Source organism: Bremia lactucae (genome assembly GCF_004359215.1).
Source record: "Bremia lactucae strain SF5 chromosome Unknown BlacSF5_NotPlaced_49_SHOA01000009.1_1371882bp, whole genome shotgun sequence".
In the NCBI taxonomy this organism is placed as follows: domain Eukaryota; phylum Oomycota; class Peronosporomycetes; order Peronosporales; family Peronosporaceae; genus Bremia; species Bremia lactucae.
The window spans coordinates 164656-180360 of record NW_027152062.1 but is presented as its reverse complement, the minus strand read 5'-3'; the positions used below and the strand labels follow the sequence as shown (position 1 = coordinate 180360).

The 15705-nt window shown below is 43.6% G+C and overlaps 3 protein-coding genes across 3 annotated transcripts; 2 read left to right on the top strand and 1 right to left on the bottom strand.

Annotated features, from left to right (window-relative positions):
- Window positions 1–2491: 2491 nt before the first annotated feature.
- Window positions 2492–8064, top strand: CCR75_005150 (uncharacterized protein; the record flags this gene model as incomplete). Its single annotated transcript, XM_067963233.1, has 2 exons — window positions 2492–2648; window positions 2723–8064. The coding sequence occupies 2 exons, from the start codon at window positions 2492–2494 to the stop codon at window positions 8062–8064; spliced, it is 5499 nt and encodes a 1832-aa protein (XP_067820245.1).
- On the bottom strand, window positions 5618–15531 carry CCR75_005151 (uncharacterized protein; the record flags this gene model as incomplete). Its single annotated transcript, XM_067963234.1, has 14 exons — window positions 5618–8405; window positions 8475–11156; window positions 11220–11419; window positions 11509–11629; window positions 11683–12425; window positions 12479–12634; window positions 12700–12874; window positions 12943–13286; window positions 13341–13404; window positions 13482–13561; window positions 13638–15065; window positions 15129–15251; window positions 15351–15422; window positions 15460–15531. The coding sequence occupies 13 exons, from the start codon at window positions 15529–15531 to the stop codon at window positions 11027–11029; spliced, it is 3708 nt and encodes a 1235-aa protein (XP_067820246.1). The 3' UTR covers window positions 5618–8405; window positions 8475–11026.
- CCR75_005152 (uncharacterized protein) lies at window positions 8706–10988 on the top strand (the record flags this gene model as incomplete). The annotated part of the gene is made up of 1 exon (XM_067963235.1): window positions 8706–10988. The coding sequence occupies one exon, from the start codon at window positions 8706–8708 to the stop codon at window positions 10986–10988; it is 2283 nt and encodes a 760-aa protein (XP_067820243.1).
- Window positions 15532–15705: the final 174 nt, after the last annotated feature.

Below are 15705 nucleotides of genomic sequence, written 5' to 3'. Positions count from 1 at the left end.
TGGTTATCCGCCTTCATATGACAGCTGGGCCTTGTTCCCAGTTGATTGTTGACGTTGAGGGCCTCGTCCGTCAGTATAACGAGACCCATCCGATGGATCAGAAGGTCCATCGAAAAACACGCGCCCCTGGCGCATGTAAATCGATTGCAAAACGTTAATCGCATCGCGCATCTCGATATAGATGCGAGTTCTTCCCCAGGGCGAAGAAAGCGAATAGACATCCCCTTTTACTTACTTCGTGTTGTCAACACAACACGGCCAGGGATCACCCCACGTGAGGCATGGAAGTCCTGCCTCACGTGACGACCGATGCAATTTATACCTTGCACCGGTTGAGTTCGTTTCTCAAACTTAACGCGAATCGCGTTAAGTCTTTAAAGCCAGGCTTCGCTTCCAATGTCTTTGACATTGACATCATCCTCTTACGTCTCATATCCATACATCAATGGCGGTCGAGGCAGATAGATCAATGGTAGCGGTAGTCTATTGCAAGAAATTTTGAACCCAAGCGGTTCTTGGGAGATCGGCACAGTTGTAGAATCAAGCAGATCTGCGTACTCGTCACCGATGACGATTACGTGACCGATATTCGGTCAGCGGTAATTTTGCAGAGAACAAACGGGTTATCAGCAGCTCATCGAAGGAAATGTCCTCGATGTGAGTACTCGGATTGAGAGAGACAAGCATCGAGATAAAAATCTTCCTCAGCGCGAAAGTTCTTCGCGCTGGGATTAAGGCCATGTAGCTTTGTCGCAACAAAAAGGATATTTATTGTGAGGAGTAGTCTCTCCAGACAAGCTATTAATTAGCTGCTCGGGCAAAAGCCACGGCTTCTTCTCAGGGGCAAGACGAGACATTTTAGTGTCTACGATCCCCTGAGTGGAACCCATTGAAGCGGGGGTACCACAAGAACTTTTATTGCGATGGCTTACGACATCGTCATCACCACGCACAGAAATACGTGCGGTTGATGGCACGGGAGACGGACAGGCGATGAGGAATCATCCTCATCGTCGGAACCGAACATGCTGTAGCGAATGCTATCAGCACGTCTACCCGAATGAGCCCCCTCATTCGAAGGCTCATAGTCAGCCGCCTGACGACGATCAGGCGACTGTTTTGCTCTCCCCGAGTCGGCCATTTCGTCCGACTCGCATTCGTAGTCGACCTCCGTAGAGGGGTCGCATTCACGTAATGTATCACCACGTGCACCCGCAACATTTAGAGTTGCGGGAGAAGATGACATTAAAGCAGACGGAACGTCTGCCGCAAGAGACAATAATGCGTCGCCCGCGGCTGCATGAACCGCAGCCGAAGGCGCCGCACTATTCGCATACCGCATGGACTTGTTAACTATGCGATGAAATTAAAAATGATGAATCTGACCAATCAACATCGTTTTAATATAGTGGTCTTATAGCGACCACTCTACCCAATGACAGTCAGAGTGATTGTCGTTTAAGGGAGGGGTGATGTAACAGTGTGTTTCGTTACATGAAATTAACACTTAAAGATTGTAAATTAATACATTACTTAAAAGGTAGAGAACATTTGGAGAATATTTCTTTACATGATAATATTCTAAAAGCTTATCCATTGGTAGATGTAGACCATTATATTGACTTGCTCCGCGGTCCAGTCAGCACTGGACGCGCGCAAAGAGAAAGACAGATAAGACTTCTAGTACACATTTTGTATTAGTTTATAATTATGTTAGTATTAAGTAGATAGACAAGAAAAACTTAATTATATTAATACCTTTTTAATTAATACTCTTTAAAGCTAGTGTTTTAGAGAGTCTTCCTCTGCACGTACTAGTGTACGTGAAGTACCACTTGCACTGAGGCAGTGCGAAGTGGACTTGTACTGAAGCAGTACAAGTCGGCAGTGCCCCGTTACAACGAAACCCAGCACAATCCCGTACTAGTTTCACTCTAAAGGGCAACCTGTTTTCCTTAATTTCTGTGCAGGCCTTGCGCCATGTCCCTCATACTTGTAGCCCATGATATTTATAACCAAAAAGAATGCTCCTCATTGGCTGTTCCAAACCCTTTCCATACCTTCTGAGCGAATAGTGCAAATATCGTATTGTTCAGCTTCAGAGTGAGCTTGAAGAGCTTTTTTGCTATCGCAATTGATCGGTATGTTTCTTCAGCTAATAATAGATTTGAGAAAGTCAGGGGTGTTTGCCGTATGCATCTGCTGAATCTATTCTTTTTTTAGAAAAACCGGATAATAAAAACTCCGATGCGAATAATATCTCCCTATATTAATTTAACAACCTTTAAGTGTTAATTTCTTGTAACGACACACCGCGTTACAGTGCTCATCATGCCATTTAAAAGGGTCTACGTCACCGACGTGGCATTAACACAACATGATATAATTGCAAGTAATCCTGATATTTTCTTAAACGGACTTCAAAATGTTTTAACGGCGAATTAAATTACAATTACCGCCACCACGATTAAAATGTTAACACAAAATAGTAATGAACACCGGTACTAAAGGAAATTCGACAGTGGCGGCGGTGCTGAAGGGCTTAAAGCAAGCATCGGCTAGCTCTTCGGGCCCTATTTTCTTTGATGAGGCTTTCCGTCTTCTCGTTGATACAACTTCACTGGTGGAAACACAGAAAATTGTCTTTGGTACGTGCAACGTGTCAATTTCTATCTTCCCTCTTTAAAAAGGATACTTTATGCTGCAATGTTCGTCGCTGTAGGCCTGCAACAATGCTCAAAAAATAGCCCTTTATTAACCTTAGACCAGACTCGAAGCTTGTATGATGGATTGCAACAAGCTGCGGCCATCTGCACCGAGCCACCCAGGAAGGCCGAGTTCTTAGGCTTCGTGCTCTTTCGTCAAAGCATCAACCAACTAGAAACACAGGAATTGACTACTCTATGTCGAACAGTATTACAGGTCCTGAACGCCAACAAAAGAGTTCTGTCGGGCTACATGGCGGCTCTTGCATCTGCTGATGGAGCTATTTTTGGCATGAAGTTGGACTTCTGTAGAGTTCAAAGGGTCCTTGAGCTGATATCTACTGTCTTCATGGCAATCCTTACAAACCCGTCAGAAACGGTAGAACGAAGGGTTTCCGTGCTGAATACTGTTACCTCCATTGCATGGCATTTTGACGATAGTAGCTCGGTGCGTATATCTGTGGCCCTCCTTCTTGTAGACGCATTAGGGCTCGTGACTCGCTCTCAATTCGCGGAGACTACCTATGTGGCTCACGTTGCGTTGGCAGTTAATCTGCTAAGCTCAATTCGTACTCGCAACGACGAAGTGATAGAACTCGCGTCCCGGGCGGCGCTTCTCGTTTTGGATTCAATGGAGTATCTTATATGCAAAGATGTGGGTATTTTACCTCTATTGCAATCACTCACGCAGCTAGCGCGTTGTCTTCCGGAAGCCTTTTGGTGCTCAGTTTTTCTTACTTCGGCTGCGTATTTCTTAATGGATAAGTTTAAGGCGCCATTGGAGGAAGGGTTGATGCTGTCTGTGCTGCGTTATGCGCTTGACTTCGGGTTAAATGTTGCTTTGGATCAGAAAGACAAGCGCAGCGTCTATGTAGAAATTTTATTGCTACCTTTGTCGTCTATGCTGACGGAACATTGCTTTACTTCCATGGAGCTACTTCAGCAGGTGGATGCGATCAAGTTGAAATGTGACTTTGTTTGGAAGGAAGGGATTGTAGCGCCAATGACAGAGAACTCAACCCACGCGCGGTCGGCTATACTGCTGGTAAGTAATATTGAAACGTGCCAGCGCTGGTTGAGCTCGCTGTTTCAACCGAAGCGCTCTGCAACTTTGGCAACTTCAAATGATTCGACAGACAAGTGGCTTGCATTGCTTTTGATGGCGCTGCTATCAGACGCGCGATCTTGTGTTCGTGCATGTGCCGGGGAGTGTTTGGAACGCCAAGTTAATAAAAATCCGAATTTTTGGGGTGCTACGACCACGAAGGCGGTCGTAGCGAGTTTACTATACCTGACGACTCAACACTCGCCTTCACATGACTCGTCAGAATCTATGCACCGCTCAGGCCGGTGGATGACATTATGCTTGTATTCTCTAGCGGGGCTTGCTGCTTTGACAACTGAAACCATGCGGATTATATTTCGCCTTATCGATAACATGAAAATCATGGCGAAGGTACGGTCTATGGCGATCAAGCTCATGTATCAAGTTTGGCTTAATGAACCTCGTGTGTTCCCAAAATTAGAGGCAATGCTACTAGACTCAACCACTTATGACAATGATGTTGAGCTTCATGTTATTAAAACAGCAACTATTAAATTGTTGTGTGAGAAAAATCCAGAATTGGGTGTGCTTTTTATCTCCTGCATTCAAGACTTCTTGGAAAACTTATTGGAATCGGTGGTATCAATGGCGATCGATGCAATAACGGCCCTGTGTTGTGGTGATTGCTTGGATTTCTATGTCGCTTTTAAAATCATTGCACAGAAGATGCGCAAAAACAAAATCCTTTGCGCTGATAAACCACTTGTACAAGAATGTTTGTGTCACTTTTACTCATTAGGTGGGGCTGAATGTGCAGCTAATGACAAGCAAGCGAAGAAGCTGCTCCAGCAGACGTGGAAATTTACAGATAATGAGAATTCAAAAGTGCGAATGCTCGCTTACGTAACACTCAGCAAATTTCCTTTGGAAATTGTTGAACTATGCGAGCCATCTGATATTGCTGTTAGGCAGAAAATTGATGAGAAATCTCAAAGGACGGAAAGTAATTTGGAAGCGAAACTTGATGGCTTATTGCAGCGACTTCAAGAGGAAAACGATTCAAATGTACAACACGAGATCGAAAAGCTGGCTGCTAAAGTGATCGAATCGGTAAGTTTGAAACTGAATGCAGGCATTGGACGAGGGAAGCGAATGTTGACAGGAGGGACGAGAAGCCAGCACCAAAGACGATATGGATTCCAACAGACAACTTCGAACTCTTTAATATCATCTTCAGCGACACGAGAGATGAAAGCACTTTTACCATTGAGAGCGGAGGTGCAGTCCATGGCGTTAATTTTAGCTGACTTGAGTGGTTTTTTGCTGGCCTATCAGCCAACGACTCCAATAAATACGATTGGGGTTAAGCGCAAAGACAAACTGTTGCGTCTTGCTACGCAAAATGTGGACGACTTTATGAAAACAGTCACGTCTACTCTTCAATCAATGGAGCTACCGTGGGGTTCATCATGTGCGTCGGCAGATACTAATGAAAACTGCAAGGATTTCGTACGTACTCTTGTCTTTATGGAAGGATGGTGGGGATTTATGGCAACATACTTAGCTATGATGGAAGAATTGGCCGAGCTTAAGACACCTACTGGTGTCGATGACGCTGATGTTGTATTTCGTGTATTTTATGAGGGTGCTGCTGGCTTGCTTGGCTTGCTACTGTATGACACTTCAAATAAACTAGGGGGTGCCTTGGCTGCTGGTGCTTTAGTGGGACAGCTGTGTGATTCAAAATATTGGCATAAGCCTCAAATTCGGCTAATGTACGAAGAAACAATCAATGAGCTATCACGACTTTTGGCGTTGTCAATGGAGCAAAGTCGTGTCTTTACTGTTGACAGTGGCAATGCTCACGTTTCGCCACTAGGTGCTATAATTGCGCTTCAACTTTCGTTTGGTCGACGAAAGATTGGTGCAAATGATTGTAACAATTTTCTTACGTTATTGAATAAGATTGAAAAAATGTTTGTGGAGATCTATGCCGACACGTCATCCGCCTTTTTAGCGGCCTTTATATTGCTGGGACGCAGCCACATTGCTGCTGTCTATTTGAATGGGGAAGAGCTAGAAACTTCAAATAATTTCCAGCAGAGACAGCAGCGAGTTAAAACGCTTGCTGAGTATTTTCTCTTTACATTTCTGCACAACAATACTATGCAGCAAAACCAGCATTTTTTCACTCACGGAAATGTACTGTTTCCTTTGTCACCAGCCACCGGAGCCATTACTTCTATTGATGAGATTGCAGCCACTTATAAACAAAATTTATCGAATGGTATATTGCTGCGATGGGCTTCAATGATGGGGTTGGCACTTATAGCAAGCGCATTTCCGAATATTGGGCGCATGGATTGGCTTGATAATTTGCGAAAAGTTCTTGTCTTTTTGTGGAAATCGGAAAAGTCTACTAGCATTGTAGCTGTTGCATTGGGACCTGTGCTACTACAATGTGTAAATTATAATATGGTTCATTCTTCAGTTCTGGAGACTTTCGTTGCCACTTGTAACCAGCGTGCAGCAAACTTTGACTCTAAAAGTCTTAACGCAGGATTTTTGACGATGTCGGCGGCCTATATTCTATCTTGCTTAAATGATTTCGGAGGTGATCGTGCCTTTGTTCAAGATCAAACTAACTTAGCCGTTGGGCAAATTGAGAGGTTCATTAAAGATAGTTGCGGTGCTGTGCGTTCATTGATGCTATCCGCTGTCGCGAACTTTTTTTATTTACCCCTTGGAGTTTCTTCATTATTTGTTCCGAATGATTTGAACATGGAAGGCATGTTGGAGATGACGCTTGATCTCAAAAGTATTGCTGTGCTTGTAAAATGTACCCAGTCAATTCATGAAAGTGAGCGAGGTATTTCTTTGGCTGTCCTTGGAGCGATTGCTCGCGCGACTGATCGTATTTTCGTTTCCCAGAAGAACTACTCGCTAGAGTATGAGATTCGCACTCTTCCATCGGAAAAGCTGTTGACGAAGATTCTCAACTGGCTGCGAAATACCAAAGCATCGACGGATAATGACTTGAGTCCCAGCAAGACTTCTTCAAAGAGGTCTACAGCGGTGTCATTGCTTGGCTGCTTGACATTGGCTGGATCTGTTCTCCCACCATTAGATTATTCTTCCTTAATTCATAACGTGATGCTGAGATTTTGCTCAGTTGACGTAAGCATTGCTTGTATAAAATTTGCTGCTACACAAGAGAATTGTGACGACTTCGTAGCAAGCAAAATTCTTTCCTCAAAATGGTTTGGAAACGCTGACGCCTTTTTACAATCCGAATTAATTTTGTGGATCTCGCGTGCAGCATTCCGTGTTTCGGCTGAGATATTGCGGTGTTTAATTTTAAAAACTTTCGGTATCCTGAATATTATCTGGCGTCAAGACACGTGTAGCCGTAGCAGTATTCTTCTTTTTAATAGCTGGACAACTATGTTTCACGATATTCTCAACAATGAACCAATTCACGAAATGCCTAGAATTTCAATTAAAACAGTGCAGGAAATTATTCTAAATAGGATACTTAAGGAATTACCATTTGGATTGCATGCGTCTAACTTTGTGGACCAATTCGCAACTCGTGTGCTATCTGAAGTTGACTTCGGCAAGCGCGGCTTTGCTGCTGTTATTTTAACGCCGGCAGTGTCAAGCCCTTCCATCTGGAGTTGGTGGCTAAATGGCGTATTCTTTTTGAATGTTGCAAAGGGCCGACTCTCAAGCATTTCAAAGCGCGAGGCTTCGTTAGTAGTCCAGTGGATTATACGCCATGATTTTACAGAATGGACCGACACTGTTTTTATTAATGCGCACTTACAGCCTATTATCGCCGAGATTGGGGCACTAATTGCCGTAAGTATAAAGCCTTCCAACGCTGTTGCTTTGCTTCTCGACGTGATCGATGCATTTAGCCGGATCTTTGAATGTTCTAGTCAATCAAATGTTGTAAAACGACGTGTGTTGTTTGACCTTATGGCTTATATCATATCGTGGGACGTTTGCACAATCTATGAGCAATTTCAAATGATAATGCCGCAATTTACAAGCGCTAGTGTGATTAATGCAGTTGATTTGCTGCCTTTTGGATTTATGAAGTTCGCTTACGACTCAGAAACAGGATTGGTTTTAGGTGAGAAACTGTTCTCATTGTTGCAGCGCCTGACTCACAAGAGAACGGACGATTTAGATAAATTTGTCGACTCTTTACAAACGCTTTGCCATCAAATGCACTTAGCCTCGGACGATTGGTATGTTTTGAGCTCACTGGCAGGCGAAATCAAGGAAATGTGGAGTTTAAAGGTCTAATTTAACATAAATTTTGCGCAATTCGTATCAAAGAATCGAACTCAAATTATTATTAAATTACGAATCGCGTATGATATTTGCACTTACACAACTACCTGTAGGCTGTAGCGCTATGGACAGAACCTTGAATCTTGAATTCAGTTGTGCAACACAAAGTAGTTGACTTGTTGGCACGCTGCCAGACTGCCATTTTAATTTTAGCGCGTTGCACCAGTTGACATATCAATATTGACGCCATAAAACCCACGATCGTGCTTTATTAATAGTCGAAGACGTGCAAGATTGACAGCTGGTTTTCGAGGCGGCAGTCCGCTTATTTGGAGGCATGAAGACCACATTTGCTGTCATTGACGAATGTAATTAAACCAGCTCATGTCGTATAGGGCATTTTCTTGGCATCGCTAACTTACCGAAACTCGAACGCGTTCGTGACCGCCATAATCAGGTTGCAGCGCCAAACATCCGATTGCTAGTTTGGCCGCGACACGTACGATTTTGAATCGAGAGCTCTACTTGAAGGTTATACATACGAAAACGTTGATTGCTGAATGAATAATTGAATTCGAGTTCACGCATCGATATTTTCTTCATGATATGATCATTTTAATTAAAATTAAAAACTCTGTGATACTTACTTATCCATGACGCACGTGCTTTTTCCTGATGCGCAGCCTTGTGCTTCTTCGGCTTCAATTACGCCTCCATCGCCCGTTTTCCGGTCAACGGGAGATCTTCGAAAGCTCATTTCACCCAATTTCATTTACCGTGGAGCTCAGGTGCGTCCCATTCCAACAAACGAGTGGTGGGGCAACCTGCTAGCGTGGGACGGAAAGCGGGACAGCGATGCCGTGTTTGCCGGTCCTTATACTTACAAAGTGGTGCCGAGCCAACCTGGCACTATCGGCAGCGGTCTTTCTGTCAGCTACTTGGTGCAGTATCGAATAGACGGCCCTTTGAACGACAATGGAGCTCCTCGCTTCTATTTCTATCCTGCTAACATAAAAAACTGGATATTCTCAGCTGTTGAGCTTGCAAGTCGATCGAATGAGCCACCCCTTAGCATCGAAAGTTGGGATGACATGGGCGTACACCTTTCCATTCTGGGCATGAGAATGTATCTAATCAATGGCTCGGCCTTTACAACAATCGAGTATGAAAACATGCAGGTGCAGGTCGGAGCAGAGCATTGTATTGTGGCCATCAACGGAGCCCCTCCAAAAGAAAATTCACAAGTAGATGGCATAAGTTTCGTTATCTCGCTAAACAATGGACAACAGTGGGTAATCTACTTTTTCTCCAATGCTGGACGAACTACTACCTTAATGTTCAAAGACAATATACTGACGACCAGCTGCAAGTTCACAGGTGTTGTCCAAGCTGCATTTATGTCGACAAATGCTTTACAGTCCTCGGTACCTCAAGACGAACACAAGATTCTACAGCTTTACCACGCGAGTGCTGGTGTCTACCCTAAGTCAGTGTCGGTTCAAATTCTCAGCTCCGAGACGTTTGCATTCCACTGGCAGCTTGTTAGAGCTGTAGGCAGCAATCCAGGAGCCCGCTTTCTCCACTTTGCACTCACGCACTTGCAACAAATGCTGGATCTTGCTACTATCGAAGAAAAACACGAACTTTTGTTGCATTCACACACACACGGACCATTGTTTGCTAATCTTTCAACAAGCCCCATCGATTCGCAGGTAACGTGGCTATGCCGTGTATCCCCAGCTGAAAGTCAGGGTGTGGAGAGATGCACTGTATTTTATCCACCTCGTGCTAGGTGCCTCACTCGCGATGTTGTAGACAAATTAAATCTATGTCGTGTCGTCACCGATGAAATTTATGGCGATTGGTCACTTCCGCACGAAGGAAGCTACTACTTCAAGGGCAAGGCACTGCAAAAGTTTGGTACGATGTGCCTTGTAGCCAAGCAGCTTGCCGATACCACCCACCCGGAAATGCAAGACGTGGCACAGCATGGCATTGCCAAGCTCGTGCAGCTGATGTCGGCTTTTGCAAACAATCAATCAGCATTCCCCCTAGTCTATGACACTGTATACAAAGGTATTATCTCCAGCGAAGCGTTGACCAGAAACGACATGAATGTCGATTTTGGAAATGGTGTATACAATGATCATCACTACCATTACGGCTACATTGTCACAGCGGCTGCCATTGCACTCTACTTAGACTCATCATGGTGTCACTCAGCCGATGCTATTAAATTACGACATTTTGTAGACACGCTAATCCGAGACGTCGCTACCTCGTCGCCTGTTGGCGCTGATCCATATTTTCCACGTTTTCGATACTTTAATTGGTGGCTTGGTCATTCGTATTCCCATGGCGTGACTCCAATGGCTGATGGTAAGGATGAAGAATCGACGTCGGAGGAAGTTAACTTTCTCTATGGGTTCGCATTGTATGGACAAGTCACGAGAAATACGGAACAGCAGGTTTTGGCGAAGCTGATGCTGAAAGTATACGTGCTTGCTGTGAATACTTACTTTTTGCTGCGAAAGGATGGACCTGCCATCCATCCCGCTGGATATGCTAGAAACAAAGTCACCGGTGTCTTTTTTGACAACAAATGCGACTACACGACGTGGTTTAGTCCCGAGAAGGAATGTATTCATGGTATCCAAATGATTCCCGTCTCCCCCATACTCGAAGTTTCCAGGCTGCCCAGCTTTGTTCGTGAGGAGTGGGATGAAGTGCTGAAAAAAATGCCGATTGTGCATGACTGGGAAGCCAATCAATCCAGCTGGACATCGTTATTGTTTGCCAATTACAGCATTTTAAATCGTAAAAAAGCATTAAAGAGGCTAGCCACGTGCCCCATGGATGACGGGCTCAGTCGCGCTTGGGCGCTCTACTATGCCGCCACTCGACCGTCCCCTCCTTGGCAAAACAAATTTGCCTGATCGAAAGGTCAAATTATAATAATCAAAGCGCAACCTTATTATACTTTAACAATGCTGTCTTGATAATCTGTCTTCGTTGCCGTTTGCATAGTCATCGCTTGAAGCAAAGATTGAGCTTGCTCAGATACAGCAGGCGATAGACAACGATTGCGCAACTGAATCAAACACCTGTCAAATGTGATTACGCTTTTAGACATTTGCGTATAGTACTCGTGTTTATTGGTTTCGCACCTGATTATGAGTTGAGCTTTTTCAGGTGTTAAAGCTGTAAGAAGCCCTGGCAGCTTCTCTAACAATACTCCAACGACTCCAAGACCGTTAACGGCGACAGATTCGCTTCGTGTTAACTCGAGACGAGCGGTAATAGCCTCGCAACAGATCTCAACAAAATTAAGATCGCTGGTGTGTTGCATTGAGAGCATATCGCAAGCCTTCACGAAGAATGAAAATATTATCTGCCGCAGCCGCACGCGTAGAACAATCGATTAGCGAAAGCCCGTCAAACAAAATGATAATGTACCTGAAAGCCACCAGCGGCGATACTTTCGTCAGAGCAGCTTTGGATAGCAAGTGCAATTCGCAATAATAGGCCCTGTGATTTCCATCTTGCAAGAATTCTGCGTTCTGCCCGGCATATAGCACTACAACTTTCGATTAAAGATGATTTTTCGTTGCCATTAGCATTTCAACCCACCGGACTAAAACGTTGCAATAGCAAATACGAGCATGATGTGGCAAACGGTCCAATCGAGCATCATTCCAAATATTTTCAAGCAAAGCATGTACTTTTAAGCCAATTACTTCCCCACCACTTCTTATATTGACATGTTCGCCATTTTGAGGTCCAAATATCCAGCTTATTAATAGGAGCATGAGTGTAAAGTCATTGGCTTGAGACGCTTCTAACTTTCCAACTTTGCATGCATCGGCTGCAAATTTGAAAATTATTAGGGCCATGCAATCAACACATCCGCGTTGAAGGTCCAGAAATTCATCTTCCACCGGAACAGCAAGTATTTGTACCAGGATAGCAATGGATCGTGCGCTGGAGTCAAAATCTTTGGAGACATCAGTGTCTTCGGCGAACATCCGATTAAGGCAATATACCATTAGCTTGGCCGTCACCAATCCACAAGAGCTTGGAATGCTGTCCTCTTGAACAATAAACGAGCTATCTTGGCTCTCGGGTCCAACTATTTCTCGCAAGAAGGCAACCAAATAAGCTTGCACGAAAGGAAGCACCAGAGGCGGAGGAAACGAGGAAAGACACTCGGTAGCTAGCATCTTGACCTCCTTGAATTCCAGTGGATTCACCATGGATTGGGCCAAAAGATGGAAGAGAAGCTCGCTCGTCGTAACCGCTTCCTGACCATTTTCGTTTAAGTGAAGGTGCCGATGCAATAACTTGTTACAATGTCTTAAATCCTTGCGTTCGCACTACAGATATCAGTATGCTGAAATTTGCCAAGCAAGAAATCTTTTTAACGTACCGGAACTACTTCTGAACACATATCTGCGACAAATATTCGAGGAAACATTCGTAGCACTAGGAGCGGTGCTAATCGAGAAAATAGCAGATCACCAATTGCGTGCGCAGCTGAGGGGAGATTGTCGTCTAGAAGTTCCTCAGTCAAGCGCGGTGTATTCTAAAATAGAAATTGCCAAAGCATTTCAAATATATACTGTTTGTGCAGGGTCTGTTTATACTTACCATAACATGTGAGCAAATACTTTTCGTTAACAACTCAAACTCTTCTGAAGCCAACCAGCCTGACGCCACAATCTCACGCAGTATCCGCAAGAGGATCACATCACGAGGAGAGCCGAAAAATTTGCGTAGTAAAACATGTAAAACTTTTTTACTGGAGTTCGCCGATTGCATATAGCTAGATTGCAATTTTGGATAATGAATAGAGTTTAAAGCTGGATTCATCGTTATGATGCTACAACGTACCCAGTCGAGCTTATGCATAGTGAAATTAATCTATCTTGTACCTTTACCTGATAATCTTCAGCTACCAAATTCTTTTGGGTGCTCTCGCCTTGTTTGAAAGCGAAATATTTCCAATCATGAGGTGATACTGCAGCCTCACATAAGGGCAAACGTTCGTGTTTAACGCCATATTGACAAATATCAATAAGCCATGGGACTTTGGGTTCACGAAAATCTCGCGTGGATGTTGTGAGCAAATAGTCAAGCGAGAAAAATGTGACGTGTGTATTAGCCTCATTTCGAAAAATTGTGGCCAAACCGTTTATGCAGGACCTTTTATCTAAAAATGGCAAGCAAGAAATAGCCTATGCCAAATTTTAAACATTTGTAACATGATATACATAAGCTAGCAAATTTACCATTCGACAAATAAAATGATTTTCGTGAATAATTAGTCTCACTACGACTGAAGTAAGCTGTTTGCTGCATGCAAGCGAAAAATAAACAAACCATCCAATTTCTGCTCATATTAAATAGCTCATCTGGAAAACTAGCCTTACCGCCAGTGTCGATAAAGCGGTGTTTGAATGTTTGTAATGTTCAATTGGTGTAAAAGTGTCTGCGCAAGCGAGACAATACTCTAAAAAGCAGGTGTCAATTTTCCGTTTAGACGGCAAAGGTCAGCATCGAAGAAAAAGTAGTAGCGTTTTGCTTACCATTACGTTTGAAGAATGGGTGTCATTTAGCCTTCGAAGCAAATTAGAAAGAAACAGACCCCGGGAAATTATGAAATCAGCGATGAACACCCCCAGATCTGTTAGGAATTCCAGACCAATGTTCAAACCTCCACACGCCGTTGGTGAATCACTCATTATGGAAAGTAACTGCGAAAGAAGGCCTTGTTCGTCATCTCGTGAAATTGCACGATTAAGTACTTCACTAGGCAGTAAGACTGCGCGAAGGACATGCACACACAAACGAACCGTCGCGGTGTTTGTATTCGTGACTGCTATTGCCAAACCTCTTACATAGAAATATAAAATTTGCAGCTTCATTTCATCCGAAATCATTTGAAATGCCTTGGTACAACCTGTACCTCCAATTACATCAAACAACATGCATACATAGCGCATTTGAGCGTAAACGAATTCAGGATTTTGTTGGCTGTCTGTCTTTTCGACTATAAATGTATCAAATGTCCATTTTTTGAGTATCCGAGAAAGCACATTATACGGCTGATGCTTCTGTCCTCGACAGAATGAGTCAGCTCGAGTGCAAAACAGAGACACAGCTAAATCCCAATGCCAGTACAACACATTAAGAGCTCCTTGAATACTTCCATCGCCACAATCCTCGCCAGCTCCGTTCGCCAAGACGATGTCACAAATTTCAACATAACTCTGTAAATGTTTGACGGCACAATGAAGAAACTGTCGATGTATGGAATACTGATGCCATTTTTGCAGCGTTAAGAGAAAAAATCCCATGCATCCTACTGCCTTATACATCACTTCGCCTTTTGCAAAGCATTTCGTCCTTTTTGCTTCGAAACAATTAAAATGCTGCAAAGCAACTTCTCCACATAAGAATCCAATCGATTCCAGAGCAATCAGAGCAAGCTTTGACAATTTAAGTTTGTGTGACTCCGTATAGGTAGTACCTTGTTCTACGATGCCACGCAGAGCATCCTTGTAAGCGGAAAATCGGTCGCCAAATACGCACCAATACTCATTTCGAGAACTCTGGCTCTGTAGCATCGAGCGATGTCGGCGCAGCATTTCAAATAACGTAAGACAGGCAGAAAGCTGGTTTTGTTTCGTGGCCGTCGGCTGAATCCATTCCAGTAGCAGTTGGCGCACATAATCACACGTTGAAGGTCTATTTTCTCCACTTATACTTTCATAACTCATCATCCAATAAATCAAAACGTGCAACTTTTCCGCCTGTGGTCCCCATTTAAAGCAATTCGTCCGAGACTTTGAACAATATCGCATCGATTGCGTTATAGCAGTCATAGCCACCATGAAAACAAGGTTACGGTCCATGTCGGCATCAGCCTGATTATTATAAGCATTGGCGACTGCATTTAAAGCAAATTGCAATCTTGCAATTTGCTTATGGTCTGAAAGTGACAATACTCGACCCTGAAGGAAAAAACGACTGTGTAAGTATCAATGCTGACATTACCAAAGCGTAGCCCCAACTACGTCAATATTAATCTTGGCATCTTGTTTTGACACATCTATGCCATCCCCTCTACTAGTTTCATCAATAGATTTAGACTTGATCCATAAATCATTACGACTTATGCTTGCAATCGCAGCCTCTATCTGCACAGCCACATCGCGTCAGAGGATATGTGTGTACGAGCTCTTAACACTTTAATGAAGTGAAAGCTCAAAAATCTAAATATATAGAAGCCACTTTACGTGGAAAAGCTTGCAATCTCCTAACACGCGCATTAGCCGCCCCGCACTGCTTTCATCACGCATTCTTACCGCCTTTCGCAAAAACGATAAAATATAAGAGGTAAATCACCTCAAGTACACACAAAACAAACCGGCCAATAAATTGACCATCCAAATGCTTGCCCTCAGAGCTGGCATGCATCAGCTACAAGGCGGCGATGCAAGCTTCCGCTATACCATGATGACAGCACGATGGAGGCATGTGCCAACTTTTGCGCAACTATAGATTTTGTCTCTAAAGCTTTATGAATTGTGGCCTTTTTAAATAAAAATTCGGTTGATACATGTCTGATACATGCGATATTTTAAGGCTCTT